Genomic DNA, 21,063 nt, shown 5'->3' with positions numbered 1-21,063 from the left:
CCAATCAAAAAACTATTTTTTATTCGTTACAATCGTTCGAAATTACCATTAACGTGAAGAAAAAAAAAAATCAAAAAACGAGGTCCTTAAAAATCGACTTTTTTTGATTTTTGCATTTGTTCTCAAATGCTTGTTAATGTAATTTTCAAAATATGTTTTACACTATGTCATAAGAGTTGTGGCACAGAATATGTTAGCATAAACAAAAACTATTTTTTCTTAAAATTTAACACAATTATTAGCATATCAATTTTTTCAGAGGTGTGCAAGATTTTCATCGACATCTGTTAATAATTTGCAAAATTATCATACAAAATGCCACTTTATTGAAACAATATCCCTGCATCATAATTTTTAAATACATTGTAAACCATTTCTGATCAAAAATTTTTTTGTAGGTTCAGCCCAATTTTTTGAGACTGTTTTGAATGTTTGCGACTACTTTTCGATACACTCCTTAGAGTATCATCGTAATGCGAAAATGGCAACATTGGCAAAGAATGTTCTCAGTTAATAACTGTGGAAGTTCCCATAAGAACACTAAGTTAAGAAGCAGGCTCTATCCCAGTGAGGACGTAATGCCAATAAGAAGATTAAGAATATGCTCACAAGCATTTCGTTTTGTTTTCATTTCGATTCAGCAGACATGTTCGCTATTTTCCATCACTGATCTTCAAAACAGAAGTCTCACGTCACTAGCACCTGGTGGCAAATTTTAAATAATGATAACCCTTGCCTTACTAAAAACTTTACCAAAGGCGCATTAAGTTTCGCCGAAACACTGAATCGTACACTCAGGCAAATGGACAATCTAAAGACATAGAAACGATTAACGGAAATTCGCCACCATTATTTTGCCTTAACTGCCCCTATTCGCATAACAGTCCCATATTCTATGGAATTCCCTATGTATGGGACTGTTATGCGAATAGGGGCAAACAAGCCAAAATTTAGAAACCAAAAAGTTTTCGTGACAATCTGGAATCGATCCAAGAACCTTGCAATCGATAGGCCTTCATTCAGATCATAGTACACTGCACAGTGGACCGAATCGACAATTTAGCCGGAAAAAAGTGATTTCTCTGTTCTCGTCGATTTTAGACGTTCGATGTCTTCAGAGAAGTTATTCGTAATTGAGTGTTGCATCTTTTAAGAAAAAAGTTGAATAGGGTGGCCCTCATTTAAGTTAAAATTTTGACTCAAACTTTTTTTGTTTTGATGAAATTTGTGGCTGCAAATTACAAACTTGCGATGTTCAGCAAAAACTGTGTATCTTTACTTCCTCTGCAACTCTTCTCAAGACCACATTCACGTTAAACTGAAAATAAAAAAGTCAGATCAAAATTACTGATTTTTTCGGTCCACCCTAAGTTAAAACTTCCAAAAATCAATTTACTTAGCTAAAATGAAGAGTTTGATCAAAAGTGTCTTCGACAAAGTTGTTCAAAAAAAACATTTTCTAAAAGTTTGCAGAAGAGCGCAGCCACAAATTTCATCAAACAAAAAAGTTTGAGTCAAAATTTTAACTTACATAAGGGCCACCCTATGCAACTTTTTTTCTTAAAAGATGCAACACTCAATTACAAATAACTTTCTATGAAGACATCGAACGTCTAAAATCGACGAGAACAGAGAAAACACTTTTTTCCGGCTATATTGTCGATTCGGTCCATTGTGCACTGATAAAGGCATTCTAGGTTTTACTCTATTACCATATGAGACATAAAATTGTCGTAAATGCCAAGAAGAAGATGAAGAGTATACGATTTTGAACGTCTGCAAGGAACATGGAGGTCTTTAATTCGTCTTTGATCGCGCTGTATGAAGAGAGTGACGCTAAATCCATACATAAAACGTTCGATCCATTTATCATAAAGCAAAATGTATGAATTTCGTTACGTGTTCCCTCGGAATTAATCTATGACCATTCGCAAAGCAAAGACTTGGTCGGTTATTGATCGAACCTCACGAAAACCTGTCTGGTGTTTGTCAACTGGGTTCAAAAATGCTTAATAAATTCGCTTTTTTATTTGATAATACGAAAGACCATGTTGTTGCAACTAGTTTAGCAATTTTTCAAGCTCAAATTAAGGCTATAAGATATTTGGGGGGCCCAGATAGCCGTAGCGGTAAACGCGCAGCTATTCAGCAAGACCAAGCTGAGGGTCGTGGGTTCAAATCCCACAGGTCGAGGATCTTTTCGGATTGGAAATTTTCTCCACTTCCCAGGGCATAGAGTATCTTCGTACCTGCCACACGATAAACGCATGCAAAAATGGTTATTGGCATAGTAAGCTCTCAGTTAATAACTGTGGAAGTGCTCATAAGAACACTAAGCTGAGAAGCAGGCTCTGTCCCAGTGGAGACGTAACGCCAGAAAGAAGAAGAAGAAGAAGATATTTAAACTTTAATTTACAAAATGGTTCCAAATATGAACTACGACACTTTTGACCATGTTTGACGTTCACTTTGTCGACAAAAATGCCACAGGGCTTTTAGTTTTAACACTGGGGTTGTTCCTACATGACATTTCGGAAGGGACACTGAAAACAAAATTCACCCAAAATTTTTTTTTTCAAATTTGTCATTTTTATATCGTATGGTATGATACTTTATGCGCTGGAAAGTCATGGAAATTTATATTTCATAAACCTCTCGAACCGACCGGCAATCGAACCTAGACCCCTTCAGTATGGATTTGCTTTGTAGCAGTTTAAATCAAAAGACCAACTCAATCCGCATGCCATTTGGAAATATAGGATTATTTCGCACTTGTATCAACCGTTTGTACATATAAAATGTGTTTATGTTATCTGAAAGTAATTCAATTAAATCGGTTCATCTATGCAACCATTACAACACGTTACACACAGTAATTGAAGCCGTCAAAACCATTTTTAAAATTTCTGAACTAAAAGCGTAAAATTTATTCGGTTTTCCATTTTCAATCGATTGATTAAACTATGGGAAAGCATATCATACAACCAGTATCGAGAACTTTGTCGCTAAACGAAAAAAAATTGCGGGTGTCAAAAAAATATATATTTTGAGGGTAAAAAATGTATTGATGTGTCCAAAATAATGTAAAACAGTGCTTCCCAATTCAATTATTTTCGACGTGACATGACATGACCGTATGGGCATTTTTGTCTTGTAGAGGAAATTTTTCTTTATATTTTGGCATGTTCTTTGACTTGGTTAACTTGGTTACGCTGTGCAATTAATTAATTGGGACAGAAAACTAAAATCACTTCCTTGGGGGGTCCAAAATACGATCGTTACCCTATACATTAGACTGGTCCAAAAATCGTTTTTGCTCCACACCACTCATTCAGTCCTATGACTGATTTGAGCTCATTTGGATTAAAATTGAGATTGTTCAATTCAAATTTTGCATGGAAGAGAAAACTAAGTAATTCATTCAATCAGTGATAGTGTTGCCCATGTGCCGTTGAGGATTAGTATTGTGCTAAAACTATTAAATAAGCTCATCACCTACAACTTTTCCGAAGATTATTTTAAAAAAAACATGATAATAGTCCTGCAAACATTAAAATTATTCCTGTAACGCTCTACAAGTTTGAAGTCGTACGTCAGAGGAAATGGTACGGTATGCTTTATATTGAATCACAATCCCATAACCCCAAACCGTTTGGTGACCACGATTCAAACCAGTGAGGAATTTTTACAACCCCTGGTTATTAAAATTTCTGCCTTGCAGCCCTCCCACTCGGATCTTATTGCACCATTTCCATAAATCTGTGTGGCATTCATACTGCTTCCACTGACACTATAACAAAAGCCTTCCCTCATGGGACTCATCCAATCCATCACTCGTCACTCTTACTTTTATGGTCCCAATTCAAATGATCCATTCGACCAAACTTACGGATGGCTTTGGTTGAAATCATTTAAAAATTTCAACATTTTATGACATTTTATTGCAGTCCATCACCTTGGCTTGATCGATCATCAACTCTACAAACGAGGTTATTCCATCGAGAAGTAAACCTTCATCAATAATCGAATTGATTGCTTACAGCGGGATCAAGTGATAATAAATAATCAGGTGGTGACTCAACTTTTGATTTGCAAAATCGTGTCATATTCAAACACTTAAGGATCGTTAACTATGGAAACCAGAAATCGTAATGACCTTGCGCTTGATCTGATTTAAATCAAAAATTTGCATTTTAATTGCACTCAAACAGTTCTGATCAACAAAAACACCTACCATAAAAACTGTTTCTCATTAATCACGCTTTGCCAATTCAGTTCGAAACGACGTTAGTTGCCCTCGTCTCAACGTTTCCCGAACCAAATCTAGCATGTTTCCACTATTGGCCCAAATCAGTGTGGCTTCTAAATGGGCTTTTGATAGAATCTATTAGAAGCAATTTTCCCGACATCGGTAATCGCCTGACAACAGTGGAACGAATCGCGATTATAAAACGGTTGGAGAATTAACTCACTTGATCGCAAGAGACAAAAACTCCCTTTCCGGGTGTACACTATGGGCAGTATTCATATAGTTTGACGGTCAAAAAATTCTTTGCCGTTTTATGTCATGTTTATGGATTTTGTGATATAATTTTGTTGTTTTGTTTTCAAAAAACATGTTTTCAAGACAAACTTTAGCAAAAGCCTTTTAGTTAAGTCATGAGTTTTGTTACTAATTGTGCAAATAATGTGATTTATGTTAGAAAAACTGCTATAAATTCTACAAACTTTTTTTTAACTAGTTCGTTTATTTGAGGCTCAATTGGTTCATCAATTCATCTCATCAAAGCTACGTAAGATCCTGCTCTGACATTCCAGGAATATCTTAATAGAAGTATTTACTATGGAATGTTTAACAAGAAAAACCTATCAGAACCAGCCATTTGATTCGATTTTTGATCACCTGATCGCTCATAGTGCTGCAGTCAGTGACGGGTAGAGTATAGCCACAATCTGTGACTAACGCGAAAGAAGCAGCAGCGTTACCTTCGAATTTTTATCAGAGGGTTGAGTTAGACTCGGCAAGGCGTACTTGTTTGGATGCGCTTCGGTACCGCACCGCCTCTTCCCAGAGGGCATTAGAATGGCATTTAGCAAATTTGTTTCTGTCATATGGCCGGAAAATGGGGTGACGAAGAGATTACGATGACACATTCGGGAGAGGACTGAGGTCGGCTGAGACACGATTGTAAGGATTGATAATTCCGTGAGGTAATTAGCATTACAATGAGTTGCACAACATGGTTTAGAAGCAATTACGCCGCTAATTTGAGACTAGGCAATGTATGGATATCAACATGGAATTAGGAATTCGCTAGACGGGAGATGTAGAAACAATTAATGTCATGTCACAGACAAACAGACATATCTTATATCAAATACGGAACATATGCCTTGCGACAAATTTAGCTTCGTTCAAACAGGATGAATCATTTGGAATAAATACTTATATTAACAATGAACTAGGGGACCTTCCTTAGCAGAGTGGTTAGAGTCCGCGGCTACAAAGCAAAGCCATGCTGAAGGTGTCTGGGTTCGATTCCCGGTCAGTATAGGATCTTTTCGTAAGGGAAATTTCCTTGACTTTCCTCGGCATAAAGTATCATCGTACCTGCTCCACGATATACGTATACGAAATTTGCAACTAAGGCCATCAAAGCTCTCAGTTAATAACTGTGGGATCGCTCATAAGAACATTAAGCTGAGAAGCAGGCTTTGTTATGATATCAACTTGAAGCTGAAAACAAGATATGTATTGGTCTTGCTTTCTCTTTGATCTTGAACTTTGCTCGGGGACGTTGCAAAAGCCATCGGCTCCATGAAAACCCGGAATTTTTTTGTACAATTTGAAGTACAATAGTGTGCACAAGGTCCGACGTACACAAATTCTACAGTTCTATTTTTCCGTTTTAAACACATACAGTGCTGTTCTGAATAATAGCAGCGCATGTCGATTTTCATACAAAATGTCCAACTTTGACATGCTGTAGTTTTGTTCCCTTTCAAGCAATCGAGTTGAAATTTTCTCCACAGAACTACAAATATGCCCAATTTTGTAAACACAAAATTTCAAAATTTTCTAAGCCCCTGCCGGAAAGTGAGATACTAGGTGAAATTGTTCGAAAAAATAGCAGTTTTAAAAATTTGAATTTCGGCTTGACATTATAGTTTTAAATTGTATATCACTTACCATTGGAACAATCTCCTCCTACTTATCAAACCTACACCTAAACCGAAAATGTTTAAAATATTTGTAGAAGAAAAATTTTAAAATGAAAACTGCTATTTTTTCGAAAAATTTCACCTAGTGTCTCACTTTTCGGCAGGGACTCAGAAAAAACTGATTTTTTTTAGTTACAAAATTGATCATATTTGTAGTTCTGTGGAGAAAATTTCAGCTCGATTGCTTGAAAGGGAACAAAACTACAGCATGTCAAAGTTGAGCATTTTGTATGAAAATCGACATGCGCTGCTATTATTCAGAACAGCACTGTAGATGCAACGAACCGTTTCATGCAAAGTGTAAACTTTCAACAATCGTTCACCCCAAGCTGTGTGAGCAAACCGTGACTGTAAATAAATCGATGGAAACCATTCGCCAACGCGTGTCCCAGATCAAAACACACAAACAATGTAATGATCTCAATTTGCTCTTATGATAAGAGCACGCGGTTCAGCATTGTCAACCACCCCCGGTGCTCGCTACGGAGCACAGAAAAGGGAAAATCGGATCCCCCTACACACTAACCCGACGCGAAGAATCGTTCCGGCCGAGAAGACTTGTTTTCAAAAGATTATCCTCGGAAAGCGTGTGCCTTTTTCCCCCTTTTGCATGCCTTTCAACCCGCTCGGTGCCGACGAGGACGAGTTCGTCCGCTGCTGGGTAGGTAATTGGGGATAACAAAAGATTTCACCAGATAAAGCAAACCTCTCTCGCCTCGGTCCCGTTCGGCACCCTTCGCGACCGACCGACGGAACCTTTTTCTTCCCCCGCGCGGCGAGGGTGGAACACGGAAGGAAACATTTAAACATATCATTTACTCTAAATACCCTCTTAATTCAGCGCTACATGTGGAATGGGTTCGTGGTTCGAGGTTCGAGTGCAGTGGTGCTGGTGGTAGGAAGGACAATGATTCGGTTCTGACTCAGACTAGCGAACCAAGAACCACTTTTGATCATAACGGTTTGGTAGTGTTTGTGTGAATGCATTTTTATGCTGCATACTGGAGAACGGCTGCGCACTCTCTCGAATATTTCGGAGCATTACTTCTCTCCCGCTATGAAGGGGTATGTGTATTGGTTATGCTCTGTTTGGAAGGACCTTAGAAGGATAGCAGTAGCTATCCGACAAAGGATTCAATGCATTGCTGTTGAGCCGAATGAACTGTAACTGGCAGTTTGGTGGTCAGTGCCGGAGTTGGGCTTAAAGGGGCCTGGTCACCTCATTAAGGGGGCCAAAATTTGGCACATTTCATCACGCCAAACTGGGGAAACATTGTAGCATCGCTAATTCACCTTTTTGGGCTTATAGGGCTATTACACGGCTATCACAGGGCATGCGAGCCGTATAATAGCTCTATATTTGCACATGAAGCGAATTAAAGTGCTATTTGGTTACTTGGGCATCTCAACAGTTGTATTTTGCCCAGTGAACCAAATTATCATCGAAACAGACGTGAAACAAACGACAAAACAAGCGCGGTGACAATCGTTTGACAAAACTTTTGCAGATTGGGATACAATCTCAAGAAAAAATGTTCATGATAAACACAGGTGCAACCTTCTCAACTCGTAATTTATTAGTTATTTTCAAAACAAAATCAAACTTGTTTGTGGCAATGTTCACCAACGCTGCGAAAATTCTCAAAAACTACAATGAATAGCATGGGCGTAGCCTGAGGGAGGCAGGTTGAGGCCGTTGCTCAAACTGACGATTTTATCCACCGTATTTTGCGGGTTTGATGTAATTTGTATGAATAAACGTGTTATTACTTGAACTTTTAAGTCGCTTGTTGGTTGTTTGGGTAAGGGATATTTTTTGAAAGCTGATTCAGAAATTCATGATTGCACAAAATATTACTTCAGGAATTTTGAGGCAATCCTAAAATAAATCTTAAAGAAACTTTTTGTGAATTGTTCTTGAAGATCTTGGGAAAGTTCATGTAGAAGTCACTGATTCAACTGCTGATGGATATTCAGGAAGTATGCTTAAAAGAATCTCAAGAAGAGCTTCTGAGCAAGTTTCGATTAGTATTGCGGAACTACCTTAATCTTTTAATGAAGAAATTATAAATTTAATTTTTTTTGTTGAATTTCAGAGATTTGGAAAATGTATCACTGGTGCTAATTCTGAAAAAAAATTCAAGAATTAAATAAAAAAAAGTATCTTCGGGATAGCGTTTGAATTTATTTAAAAAAACATTCCCGAAAAAATATCCTGAGAAATTCCTCATGAAAAAGAAACTAATGAGACATCCATGGAGCAAAATATACTTCAGACAAAGGTTATATGAATTTCAAAGAATAATAAACTGAGTATATATAATCAATCAGATACTCTGAAAAAAATTCATAGATACTCGTCAAATGCCGAGGAATACATTAGTCTATGTTTCTTATTATGAAAAGATGTAATTGCACAACATATTAAAAAATTAAATTTTTAGAAATTGTGTTGATATTGATCATTGTTCACCTGGTGTAGAAAATATTTCGTTGTTTCTTAAATAACCGACGCTCCTTCCCACATTTGTTTTTTTTTTTTTGTTTTTTGCCGTCATTTTGTTTTTGGTCATAAGAATAAAATAATGATCTTTCTTTATGCGGCTAGAGAAACATAACTGCTCATTGCTTAATAACGGTTGGGCTCCTCTGATCGGGAGACCCAAGTCAATTGGCCCCTTTACCCCTACTCAAATCCGGGCCTTTGCTGGTGGTAGCTCGAAATAAAAGCAAAACAACTTTTTAATCGAATTGTTTTTCTGCTCTGTTTTCATTAGATGAGGTTGTATGGTGCGCGATACGTTCGTTGCATATATGTACTTTTGTGGCATGCACTACTGGCAAAAAGGACATCATGGCATCCGACAACAGTTGGAATGCTGACACCATTTCGAAGGATTATTTTCGTTCTACGATGTTCTATGTAAATAGAAACAGTACCTAAATAACAAGGAAAGCGGATTGGAGGCGGAAAACCACTTTAACAACTCCGCTAGGAATGTGGCGACGGGGATATGACTGCCAAGCTTTTGTAATATCGTTAAAACAATTAAGACCGTATATACCGGACTAATTAAATTGAACAGAGACAAACGATATGTAGAATAATGTTCCGAAAGAGAGATAAAATCCCGACGGCATAGTGAGCCATCTTGGAGCATTGTTGCTCCGAATGGTATTGCAGGGGGTTTAATTAAGAATCAAGTGCTGGTGCACGAGAAAACTGGCGAATGTGGTGTATAAACAAAACGATGGACTTTTATTTTCATCTACAACTAGAACAGCAGACAGTTGAATGTGGAATGGAAGTTTATTTGCATTTTTGTTTAATCCGAATGGTACCACGGTATTTCGTTTGGGCAGGTGTTTAACTTGCACATTGTTAGAAAGCTATACGGATTAGCTTTAATGTTTGAAGGCAAATATGTTTGGCTCTGACTTCATTGTAATATATAGGGAAAGTGTACCAGTTATGGCTAAAGTGGTTCCCTGTCTGGTCTTAAGTGTTAGTTAGTTAACATTTTGAATATTTTAGAATATTATAACATCAAGACTCATTTGATATCAAACTACTAAAATACACAGAATGATCAAAAATTTTAAAATAATCAAATTATCTCTTATGGCGAAATAGGGATCCATTATGTCCACCCTAGGACATTCATTATATTTAAAATGATTCCTGTCTCTGTACGCTTTATCATTTTGAAACCTATTAATGCAATCCACCTTGATATCTTTCTTAGCTTTGTGGTAACCCGTACCTTGGGTTACTTTTTTTTTTAACAAAATGTGACTCGTAAGTAGCTACAAAATATATAAGAAAGTTTCCTTCATAAGATTGTTAAAATGTGTTATAAGTGTTATAATTTGAACAACATTCTGTTTTGTTTAATAGGATGATGTACTTTCATTATGGTTCTCTAATGGATCCAAATAACAACATACAAGTAGCAATTATTACTGAAACTTATTTGAAACCTGGATCCAAACTCAAAAGAGATCCTAACTTTTTTGTTTATCGTAATGATTGACTTGATGAGGCATAGGGGGAGTTGCAATCATCTTTCATAGGCGTATAAAACATCAACTTTTTCCGTCATTTGAAACCAAAGTTTTCGAAACTTTGGGTGTTCCTGTTGAAATACAGCTTTGTAAGAATACTTTCATAGCTGCCTACAGGCTTGACAGAAACTCCTCTGCGATGCAAAGATGAGGCCATTTTGCCTTTTTTCTGAGGAGTAAAAACTGAACTCGAAATTTTCAACACAGATCCTCAAGCGATTCGATGAATAGTTCGCATTCTGACATGGACACTCTATCACTCACCAACTTTGTAACAAATATGATTCGTTCCAACAGATCTGAAGGCTATTCTACTGGTCTTGCTCTTCTAGACATAGAAAAAAGAATTCGATAGTGTTTGGCATGAAGGCTTGATTGTAAAATTAAAAAAATAGCCGATAGTCCGTTACAAGTTCACAAAAACCACCCAAGTCATGTACCAACAACCAATTTACCAGACAGTTACAGTTAGACAAAACTTAAGACCAAAAATGACAGAATTAGTTTCCCTGTGTCGAAACGTTGGGCAAGTAATAAACCTCGTTTTTTTCCGAAAAGACTGCGTAGCCGTTGAATCCGAATTAAAAAAAAACTTTAATTTTCCAACAGACATTGTTAGAATAATCCAAAGTTATTTGTCAAATCGTACGCTTCAGATTAAATATTAGCATTCCAAGTCTGAAAGACTTTCTGTAAGAGCTGGTGTGGTTCTGTAAGAGCTGGTGCAGTTGAGAGAAAGTTGGACTAAACTACGTGTGTGACAGCTAGAAGTTTGTTTCAATCCAGTTGCAATATGTTTGAGTTGCACCTTACGTATCATCTAACAACGAAAATATGGTCTAGAAACAGTTTGTTTATTTAAATGGTGTTTCTTATGTGTTGCGCGGAAGTTTTTGTGAAAAGTTCAGATTATTTCAGGCGTGGTATAATTTTGCCAGTCCATTGTATTCCGAAGCGTTTAGTAAAGTTATAAGTAACAAGCTTTGATTAATGGGCCATGTGGTCGCTTTTATAGTACATTGGCGAAGCAATTGTTTGAAGAGCTGGTGGAGTAGTGAGTAGTGGAAAAGATTGCTGATTTTGAGGTCCTAAGTTTGATTCTCGTTGATATTTTTGTTTTAATTTTTTTTTCTCCCAATTATTTTGCAACAAATAAGCAATTTCGATATAACCTAAATATGTCGCAAACAGACTCCACCTCTTGCGCTTTTTGCGTTGCTATTCAGTGTAATTGTAAGTCATATTTTCAACCATTGACAACTCGGATTAGTTTCAAGAGTTAATTTTATTCTTGAGTTAAAACAAACTGTGCTGCTTGGGATTGTGAGTGCCACGAAGCGTGGGTTCAATTCCCGCTCCAATAAGTGGAAACTTTTCGTCAAAACGAAAAATTCATCACTGGGCTAATGGTTTTTTTTTTTCTATCTTTATTAACGAGATTTTTAGCCCTGGGCTAGTTCATCTCGGGACCAACGGCTTTACTTCCCTTCCGAAGGAAGTCGTCATTATTACTTTTTTTACGTCATAAGTGACTATGTCGGGGATGGGATTCGATCTCAGATCTTCGGCGTGAGAGGAGAGTGTTCTAACCACTACACCAGGTCCGTCCCCTACTGGGTGCTTAGTGTTGTCTGTTGCCTGATGTTAGTGATCGTTCAATCTGTGCAGCCTTTGGCTGAAGACGGTGTAAATTGTCTCATATCAATGCTTTCAAGTGCCTTCATTAGCCATGCTGAAGGTACCTTAGTTTGTTTTCTAGTAGAGATATTTTCGTTTTCTTCACTTCCTTGGCCATAACATAAAATCGTGCTCGTGTATCGTGTACAAATAAGAATGCAAAATGGCTACTTTGGCAATTTTGGTAAATTACTGTGGAAGTGCTCCTAGTTCACTAAGAACTTGTATTGGGGCGAAATGCCAAGAATAAAAACGAAGCTGTACATGACTTACTGTCCTTTTTTTGATTTTGATTGTACACATATAATTGTCAAAATTTTCATCAGAGTTTATTTCTTCTTTCAGTTGAAGGCTGTTCTTTATAGTTATACTATCGACAAAGTTATTGGACAGTGCTGCTAATGCTTCAATCAGAAATGTTTTCTTCTTTTGCAAATAAGCTGGTTTTTCGAGAATTACTAATTAAAATATGACATATTGTTCTTAATATTTCCATCATACATTTCCTCTTCTTTGAAGCATATGCTCTTCATTATATGTATACGGTTTATTCAATAATTGGAGAGAAAGGATGTTTAAAAAAAACTGTTTTTCTTTAATATGCTGTTTTGTGGGTTCTAGGTGCACTAATAGTTATTGGAATTGTAGATGTAAATATTTCCATCCCAAAATTGTCGTTTCGAATTTCTTTTGAATTATTGAATTTAATTATGTGGAACACTTATGAATCAGATAAGTTGTAAGAATTCTATGCAATAAAATCGGGAGTATTGTTTTGAATCTGAATGCATGCCATGCTAAATACTGTGTTATGTTAAATTGTAACTTGACTTATGTATCTTAAATAAATACTTTATCAAATTTTACTTTTCTAACAAGACGAATTTCAAATATTTTCAAAGCGCTAAAAGTTACATATGCGGCTGATCAAAATTAATTGATAATCATCGAAAATTGTTTGCAGAAGCAGCAAAGGAACTGTTAATTAAAGTGATGAGCAGACTCGCAGTGGGAATGTAACGGCAAGAAGATAGTTGTCACACTACCAGAATATTATTTTCGAAGAGAATGTCACCTGTCATAACATAAATTTTTGATTTTCTTATTGATTGTTAATCATATGGAAGATTTCCCTTCTTTCAAATTAACATAGATATGTAAAAGAAGTATAAAAAATGTCATATACGCACAAGAATAAACATCACTATTTAAACAAATAATGCTTTGTTTGCACATCGCAAATATAAAGGGATACTTACAAAAATGAATTGAGGTGGAATTCAGAATGATAACAATGATCATGACAACAATCATTTTCCAATCAACCAACCCATCACTTCGTAACGCCTGTTATGTGATTTTTGCACTATTTTTTATGAGCTGTTACAAGTTAAGGACACCCACTCACCTCCATCAGCATAATTGAAGTTGTAAATGGACCCAAAAAAATCGATATAAGACGAGTTTCAAATGGTAACTTGCATGTGATTTTATGCCAAACGTCCATTATGCCTAACGTATGTTATGCCTAACATCCATCATGCCTAATGTCTTTATGCCTAAGATTCTTATGCCTAACGTCTTTAAACCCAATGAGGGTTTATTCTTTGGGACCAATATTGTACAATATTTTCACATCTGATTTACCTGAGTTACCTTAGGGAGGTCAAAAATCTTTGTTTGCGGATGATACAGAGGCCTACAAAGAACGAAGCCTGCGTATCATCTGTATAGTAGATTGCAAAAAAGTTTGGATATTTGTTTCTTCATTCTTGCAAAAATGAAAGATTTTTCTGAATGCTTCCAAAACTCAACATAAAATATTCCCACATAAACCAAAAGCTCTTTATTTGAAACCTTCAAGTACACTTATTGTCACGATGGGAAGGGTTCCAATAAATTGGTCAGATGAAGTCAAGTATCTAGGGCTCATGCTAGATGAAAATTGAACATTTAAAAAATCAGATTAAGGGTATTCAAGCCAAATGTAACAAATATATAAAACGTAAATTTTCAATCGTTTAAATCAATATTTGAATGCTCCTTAAAGCATTCATTCAAATGTACACCATCCGTCCATCAAATGTGCTAAAATCTCTATTTGAAAAATATCCTCACCTAATTACCCAATTTGTAAACAGTCATCTCCCATGAAATCCCTCACAGATACGTTAAGCCACGGGAATTCAATAGTCCATCCACCCTTTCGTAAAGATGCCGATACCACACAGCAACCAGAACAGAAAGAAGAAAAAAACCCTCGAGGCGCAAAAAACAAAATCCCTACCGAGGGTGTCATGAAAACCGTTTAATTCAATTGACCACCGTATCCAGGCCACCGTAGAACCGGTCTGTGCAGCGATCCAAACTCAACCACGCTGCCCTACACGCAATCTATCGATACGTAAAGCCTCCGCACAGAGTGGTCGCCAATCATACAAATGTTGACTAAAAGTACAAATCTCATGCAAAGGTATTTTGATAAGCAAACATATATTTTGGATAGATGTGTCAGAATTGGTTCAAAATAAGCATATTTCGTTATTTTGATTCATTAAACAATATCAACATAAAAATTTATTGAAATATATACATTGACATGCCAATTTTAAACAAAATATCGTCAGCAAACTTTTTGTGACTTTTGGATTAATTTGGCGAATGCGATCTTTAAAACAAATCGGATGGTCTGAAATGCATATAAAGAGCTGTAGTTCACCACAAACTATGGAGTCGTTGTAACACATTGAGAGGTCATTCAAGAGTGTTTCCTAGATGTCTTAGCTTTTGAAAATTGCAATTTTTTTAAAGGAATTCCATGTATTCTCAAATGACAATCATGTCAAATACGTCGGATAGGTATATTTTTAATTAGACTTGTTGAGCCTGTTTTGATTGAAATTTACTACAGAAACAGCAGTTTTGATTGAACAACATTCACGAAATTTAAAGAATTCATGGACCCTTTTGAATTCTTTAAATTTAGCTGACACCTATACAGTTTTTATGATGTTAAAATCGATCTAAAATTGTAAGGTATTACTATTCAATACTCAAGAAAGCCATCAAAAATATCATTGGAAGAATTTGTGGACTTATTTTTTTAGCTTTTGGTCAGCTTTGGGCCACTTTGCGCCGCCGCCTCCGGTCGGTATATGGCAAAGGAAACGACCGAATTCGCTTGTCTACAACTGATCAAAATCTCATCCATTATATCCTCCTTCAACTACTGGGCCGCGCGACACCCCGTGTCGACATGTGGAAGCAGACCGAGAAGAACCGCCATCTGACACATTGCTGTAATAGCTCTGTAGACCGAGAAGAGGGTGCTGCTACTATACCTACAAAAGTGCAAACGTTGAAAAGGCTTTCGAACACCTCGTTTTTCATTCTGTTCTTGTCTTTCGAGTGTGTGTGTATACGACTACGAGCTGGGGAAAGTGTGTAGCGATTCGATTGCTCAAATCCGCACTTGTGAGTCGAATTTTCAGCGATTTTGTCCGGAATTTAAACTTAGGCTCTTTTGGTGTTACGAATGTGTGCAATTTCAAATCGCTTTAAAATTTAGTCCTCCATGACAAACTCGACACAACAGCATCAAAGAAAAAGTTACACATATTGCTTAAGGGGCTAAAAAGGGTCAATATATTTTAAACGCACTCAAAAATCCCCTCTATGATTGAGTTTGTATTCCCTTAACTTTAAAAGAATAATTTTCAGATCCTAGAACTGAAACCTAAACATGTTTTCTTTAATTTGACTATTTTGGACTCAAGTTTCAGTCAAATTTCATTAAAAATTACCTACCCATTTTTAATGAAATTTGACACAACCAGAAAATCAGAATTTCATTCTCTTTAATGGTATTGCGGCAAAAAATTCATTACTTTTCATTTCCGATTTACAAAGCTCATGTTATGGGCTATTGTATTTTGGCAATTTCGGAATATTTCGAAACCGGGTCCAGGTAAGAAATAATATGAATATTTATTAGTACCATCGTTAGAAAAATAGAAGCCATGCGATAGACCAAACATAAAAAAGTTATATTTGAATACCTAGAACCGGTTCCAATACTGCACAATTTTGATAATACCGTTTTGACTCATTTCCGAACAGCTAACGCTTAGTGACTTCAAACGGCAAGTTATAGTCAATAATCAACACATATTTTTGGAAAAAAAATACTTGCTAGATTCAACTGTAAACTATCGAGAGATATAATTACTTATAGTACTTACTCTTCGGGGCCCAGATAGCCCGTAGCGGTAAACGCGCAGCTATTCAGTATGACCATGCTGAGGGCCGTGGGTTCGAATCCCGCTGGTCGAAGATCTTTTTCGTAAAGGAAGTTTTCTCGATTCCCCAGGGCATAGAGTATCTTCGTATCTTGCCACACGATATACATATGCAAAAAATGTTCAATCGGCAAAGAGAGCTCTCAGTTAATAACTGTGGAAGTGCTCATAGAACACTAATCTGAGAAGCAGGCTTTGTCCCAGTGGGACGTAACGCCAGAAAAGAAGAAGAACTACTCTTATATTTGAAAAAGTATTGAACAAAATTTTTCTTCATTCTTTCTCATCTACCAAACATCTTGGTTCATAATCCGGAAATCATGCAGATGTTTGATTCGATGACACATATCAGTGAAATAATTCAACAAAATCTCAATTCGCAGTCGAGTATTGAATTTTGAGACAAAACGTTATAACGCATAACATCATTCGACAGATCGGGATTCATGATATTTTACTTAGAAGTATGAAAAAGCTAATCCTTGAATCAGTGGGAGCCTTCAACAGCTACTGGATTTTTAGAATTGGTTCAGATAAGCCTACAGGAATTCCTTCAGATGTTCTTCCAGAGATTGTTTTAAGATTGTTCGAGTAGTTCGCTTCTCTTCTCCGGCAATTTAATGTAAATTCAACAATTAAACTACCACATTTAAATCCCCAGGGATTCTTCCACAGATTATTGCGAAAAAACAATCTAGAAATCACAATGCAAGATGCTTCAAAAATTTTCCTAGGAATACCTATAGGTTAGAAATCTATTTGAATGATTCTATGGACTCCTGGAAAAGCTCCAAAATGAAATTCCTTTGTTTTCTTCGAGAAATTTTGTCAGTGATTCTTCCAGGATTTTCTCAAATGAGACTCTAGGAAATCTTCTAGAAAGTTTTTTCCTAGCAATGAACTGAAAATTACTTCAGAAATTATTACAAAAACTCCTACATGATTACAATAAAGAATTTCTCAAGAAATTCTTCCAATCTATTCTTCGAGAATTCCTCACCGGATTGGCCCAAGAAGTCTTTCATGCATATGTCCATGATTTTTGTTATTGTCTAAAATATCCTGTTATGAATATTTAATTGTTCAATGTTTCCGTCTAGAATGATTCTAGCTGTATATCCAGAGAATTCTTGAAGGACTCTTTCATGTATCCTTGGAAGAACTCTATCAATATTTTTAAGAACTTTTCAAAAATGCTCACAGGATATTTTTCAGGGATTCCTCAAAGTAAGCCTCAAAGGATCTCTCAATCTATTCCTCTAAGAATTTATCTAAAACATTCTACACGAATGAATTGTTTTATCGATGTGCTGTTATCCTCCATGTGCATGTCGATGGTTTCCACCTTGTGCATCAACGGAATTCATCATAAAAATTCTTACAGAAAATCCGTCTGAAATTTCATGAGAAACCACTAGAGGTTCTTCCAGGAATGCCTCCTTGATTTTTTCAAGGATTTCCTTCTATAGATTCCAGCAAGATTTCTTTTGTGAATTCCTCCAAGGATCCATTAAAGAATTTCTTCAATGATTTCTCTAACAATTTTGCCATTAATTCCTAAAAAAAAACCTTCTACTGAGATTCCTTCAACGAATTCCTGATGGAGTTTTTGGAGAAATCCTTGAAAGAACCCTAAAGTGAGGAAAAACTGGAAAATTCATGAAGAAACTATAGAATAACTGAATGAGTCTCATGGTAAATTTCTTGACCATTCTTCGAAAAATCCATACTCAAGTTCATAAAATTCGAATGGAATTTTCGAAGGAACTCGCGGTGTCAAAATATCAGTTACTACCAAAATTGCACGTACCTCAGATTTTTTTTTTCAACTAGAATAACTATCTCGACAGAACATACACATCCTGAAAGTTTAAAAATATTCGTCGAGGAAAATCAGATTTTTTCAACTTCAAGTGTTATTTTCCATACTTATTCCAAAAATTCAGCTAAAACAATCTCACACCAAATATTTTAACCTTCCAATTTCAAGGTCAACCTGATTCATCAACAAGATTCAACCTGTAAGAATCCCAAACAAACGAACAAATACTTGATGAATGCCTAAGGAATCTCTAGAGAAATTCTTGAAAGAATCTTAAAATGAAGTTTTGGAGGAATGCTAGAAAGCATCCCTGGATGAATTCCTGGTATAATTTCTTGAGGTCGCTGTTGGAATTCTAGATGAAATTCTTGGAAGAATCCCTGAGAGCTTGAGCTTGATTGACTGCTCGCGCTTGCTACTCCAGCATCGCCAGATCAGCTGCACCCGCACAAGGAATCAACCAGATGACTGCTTGGGATTAGTATCCTTAGTGCTGGTGATCTTCTATATTGAGGCAACAATGACGCTTGTCACATCAGAATGCAGCTCAATGTGGGGAAGTGGGAGAAATTTATGATGCATTCAAAACTGGCCCACAGTAGACCTGTTATACCCCTGCATGTACGCCAGTTCATGCGGGAAGGTATAGGGGTAAGGTAATTTTATGATCAAGAGGTTTGCTTATGCTTAGCAGACTGCCTATGTATAAGGCGTAAGGAAAGGCGTTATATAATTCTATAATAATTGAATTATAGCGTAGGGAAACGGTTTCTTGTCTATCTCTGGTTCTAGTGATAACTATGAATGAATAGTTTTAAGTGTGGTAGATTAAGAGTGAAAGATACAACTGCAAAGTACGAGCAAAGAGATGGGCCTGGGATTGAACCCATGAACTTCTGCTCAAAAGCAGAAGCGGTTGCCATTACCAATCCCATAAATAAGATGGGATTCTTAGAAGAATCTCTGGTAGATTTACCGAAGGAACTCATTTAGGAATCCCTGATGGGAATCTCTTGTGGAATATCTTAAGAAATCATTGATGGAATTCCTGTAGCAATCCTTGGTGGAATTTTCAGATAAATTATATTGGAATCCCTTAAAGAACTGCTAACGAAATCCCTAATAGAATTAATGTTGAAACTCCTGATGAAAATCCATAGAATAGAAATCATAGAAGTCCTGACATACATATCTAAATAAATTTCTGGTGGAACCAAATCAACATTACATGGTGGAATTGTTAAAGAATGCCTAGTAGTATGGTAAAAAATCCTGGTGCATTTCCTGGAAAAATCTCTGGTGGAACTCCTCAAGGATTCTCTGAGTTTCTGGAACATACTTTGAACAAATTCCTAGAGGAAATTCTGAAGCCAGTTCAACAAATCAACAATCTTAAGTTTTTATTAATAGATAGTTTTACGTCTTTTGACTTCTGGATAAAAACCCATGAATTTCGATCTTTCAAATCTAGTGTTCAGAACAATTTCTGATTTGATGTTCTGGAAATGTCCACATCATGATCTACTGGAATTAGTTTCGAAAAGTTCCGAAATGGTCAAATCCAATAGTCCATAACTTGAAACTCATGTAAATTGGAATGAAAAATCACGAAATTCAAGCCGTAATGCCATTGAAGCGAATCAAATTAAAAAAAAAAAGTTCTAGGTGATTTTGTTAGCAAATGACCAAACACCCAAAAAATTTTCAGCATTATATTCTAGGATCTAGTATGTTCCTTAGCCGCCGGGCCTTCCTTAGCCGAGTGGTTAGAGTCAACGCCTACAAAGCAATGCCATGCTGAAGGTATCTGGGTTCAAATACCGGTCGGTCCAGGATCTTTTCGTAATGGAAATTTCCTTGACTTCCCTGGGCATAGAGTATAATCGTACCTGCTACACGATATACGAATGCGAAAATGGTAAGTTTGGCAAAGAAAGCTCTCAGTTAATAACTGTGGAAGTGCTAATAATCACAAAAGCTGAGAAGCAGGCTCTGTCCCAGTGAGGACGTAATGCCAAGAAAAAGAAGAAGAAGAAGATCTAATATGTTTCGTTTTAAACTAAAATAATGAAAATCGATTCAAAAATTTAATTTTGAGAGCATTTCAAAGTCACAGAATGACCTTTGATGCATAATGTGTTTTCAATAGCGCCGCTCCTAGAGGTCGCTGAATGTAAATTTTAGCATGGATATGTTCGTTTTGAAAATAGTTAAATTAAATTCATTGAATTTTCGGCATATTTGTTCATGGGGTAGCTGAATTTATTTGATGTAACGATTCGCTTTGCGTTTTGTCCATTTTTATTAATTCCCCTCCCACTATCCTCGGCAAGTGGTGCCATGATCGATGCCAGGGATTTAAATCGAAACGCAATCCGACGTAAGGAAAATCCTTTCTATAATCTAACCAATATAAAAAGGGGAAACGCTGCAAAGATGTTCTTCCCAACAAAGGCTTAGTGGTTTGTGGGTAACACCCAGTTTTCCTATTTATGACAAAGTCATATGTCCCCGAACAAAGGCACCCATCAGGAAAATCTGTTACTTTGGAAATTTGGACTGGTCGAATTATGTGCCGTGGTTGGTGTCGTATTGGCCGCCACCAAAGTTGGGATTTTTATGAGGTAATATCTGTCCACAGTCACCTACCTTAACTTGAGACTCCGTCATCCCCAGTGCGTAGGCCAGCTTCGCCCTTTCTGGTCCTGCCAGATACTTGGTCTGCTCGAAGGTTTTCTCCAGCGCGAAGATTTGCTGCCCACTGAAGGTCGGTCGGGTGTGTTTCTTTTTGCCATCCTTATCCTGGTTGTGATGCGATTGTGATAGACTGGCCGACACTGAAAGAAGGACCAAACGGAGAAAAAATAATATTAGTTACCTACCTACCATGGTAAATATCCTTCCGACTCGGAGGCGAACGACAATGGCCAAGCAAGGAACAATGGTGTTATGTGATTTTAACAAGCCCTCACGACGACA

General features: G+C 36.7%; 1 protein-coding gene across 1 annotated transcript in view; it reads right to left on the bottom strand.

Annotated features, from left to right (window-relative positions):
* The window catches only part of LOC5563987 (homeobox protein Nkx-6.1), a 175,818-nt gene that overhangs the window by 96,504 nt on the left and 58,251 nt on the right, over positions 1 to 21,063 (bottom strand). The window contains exon 4 of the mRNA XM_021850733.1: positions 20,734 to 20,921. Within this exon, the coding sequence (XP_021706425.1) occupies positions 20,734 to 20,921 (188 nt within the window). The remainder of the gene's footprint in view (positions 1 to 20,733; positions 20,922 to 21,063) is intronic.

The sequence above is a fragment of the Aedes aegypti genome, chromosome 3 (genome assembly GCF_002204515.2).
Source record: "Aedes aegypti strain LVP_AGWG chromosome 3, AaegL5.0 Primary Assembly, whole genome shotgun sequence".
Taxonomy (NCBI): Eukaryota; Metazoa; Arthropoda; class Insecta; order Diptera; family Culicidae; genus Aedes; species Aedes aegypti.
The sequence above is the reverse complement of the archived record's forward strand: the minus strand, read 5'-3'. Positions and strand labels throughout refer to the sequence as shown.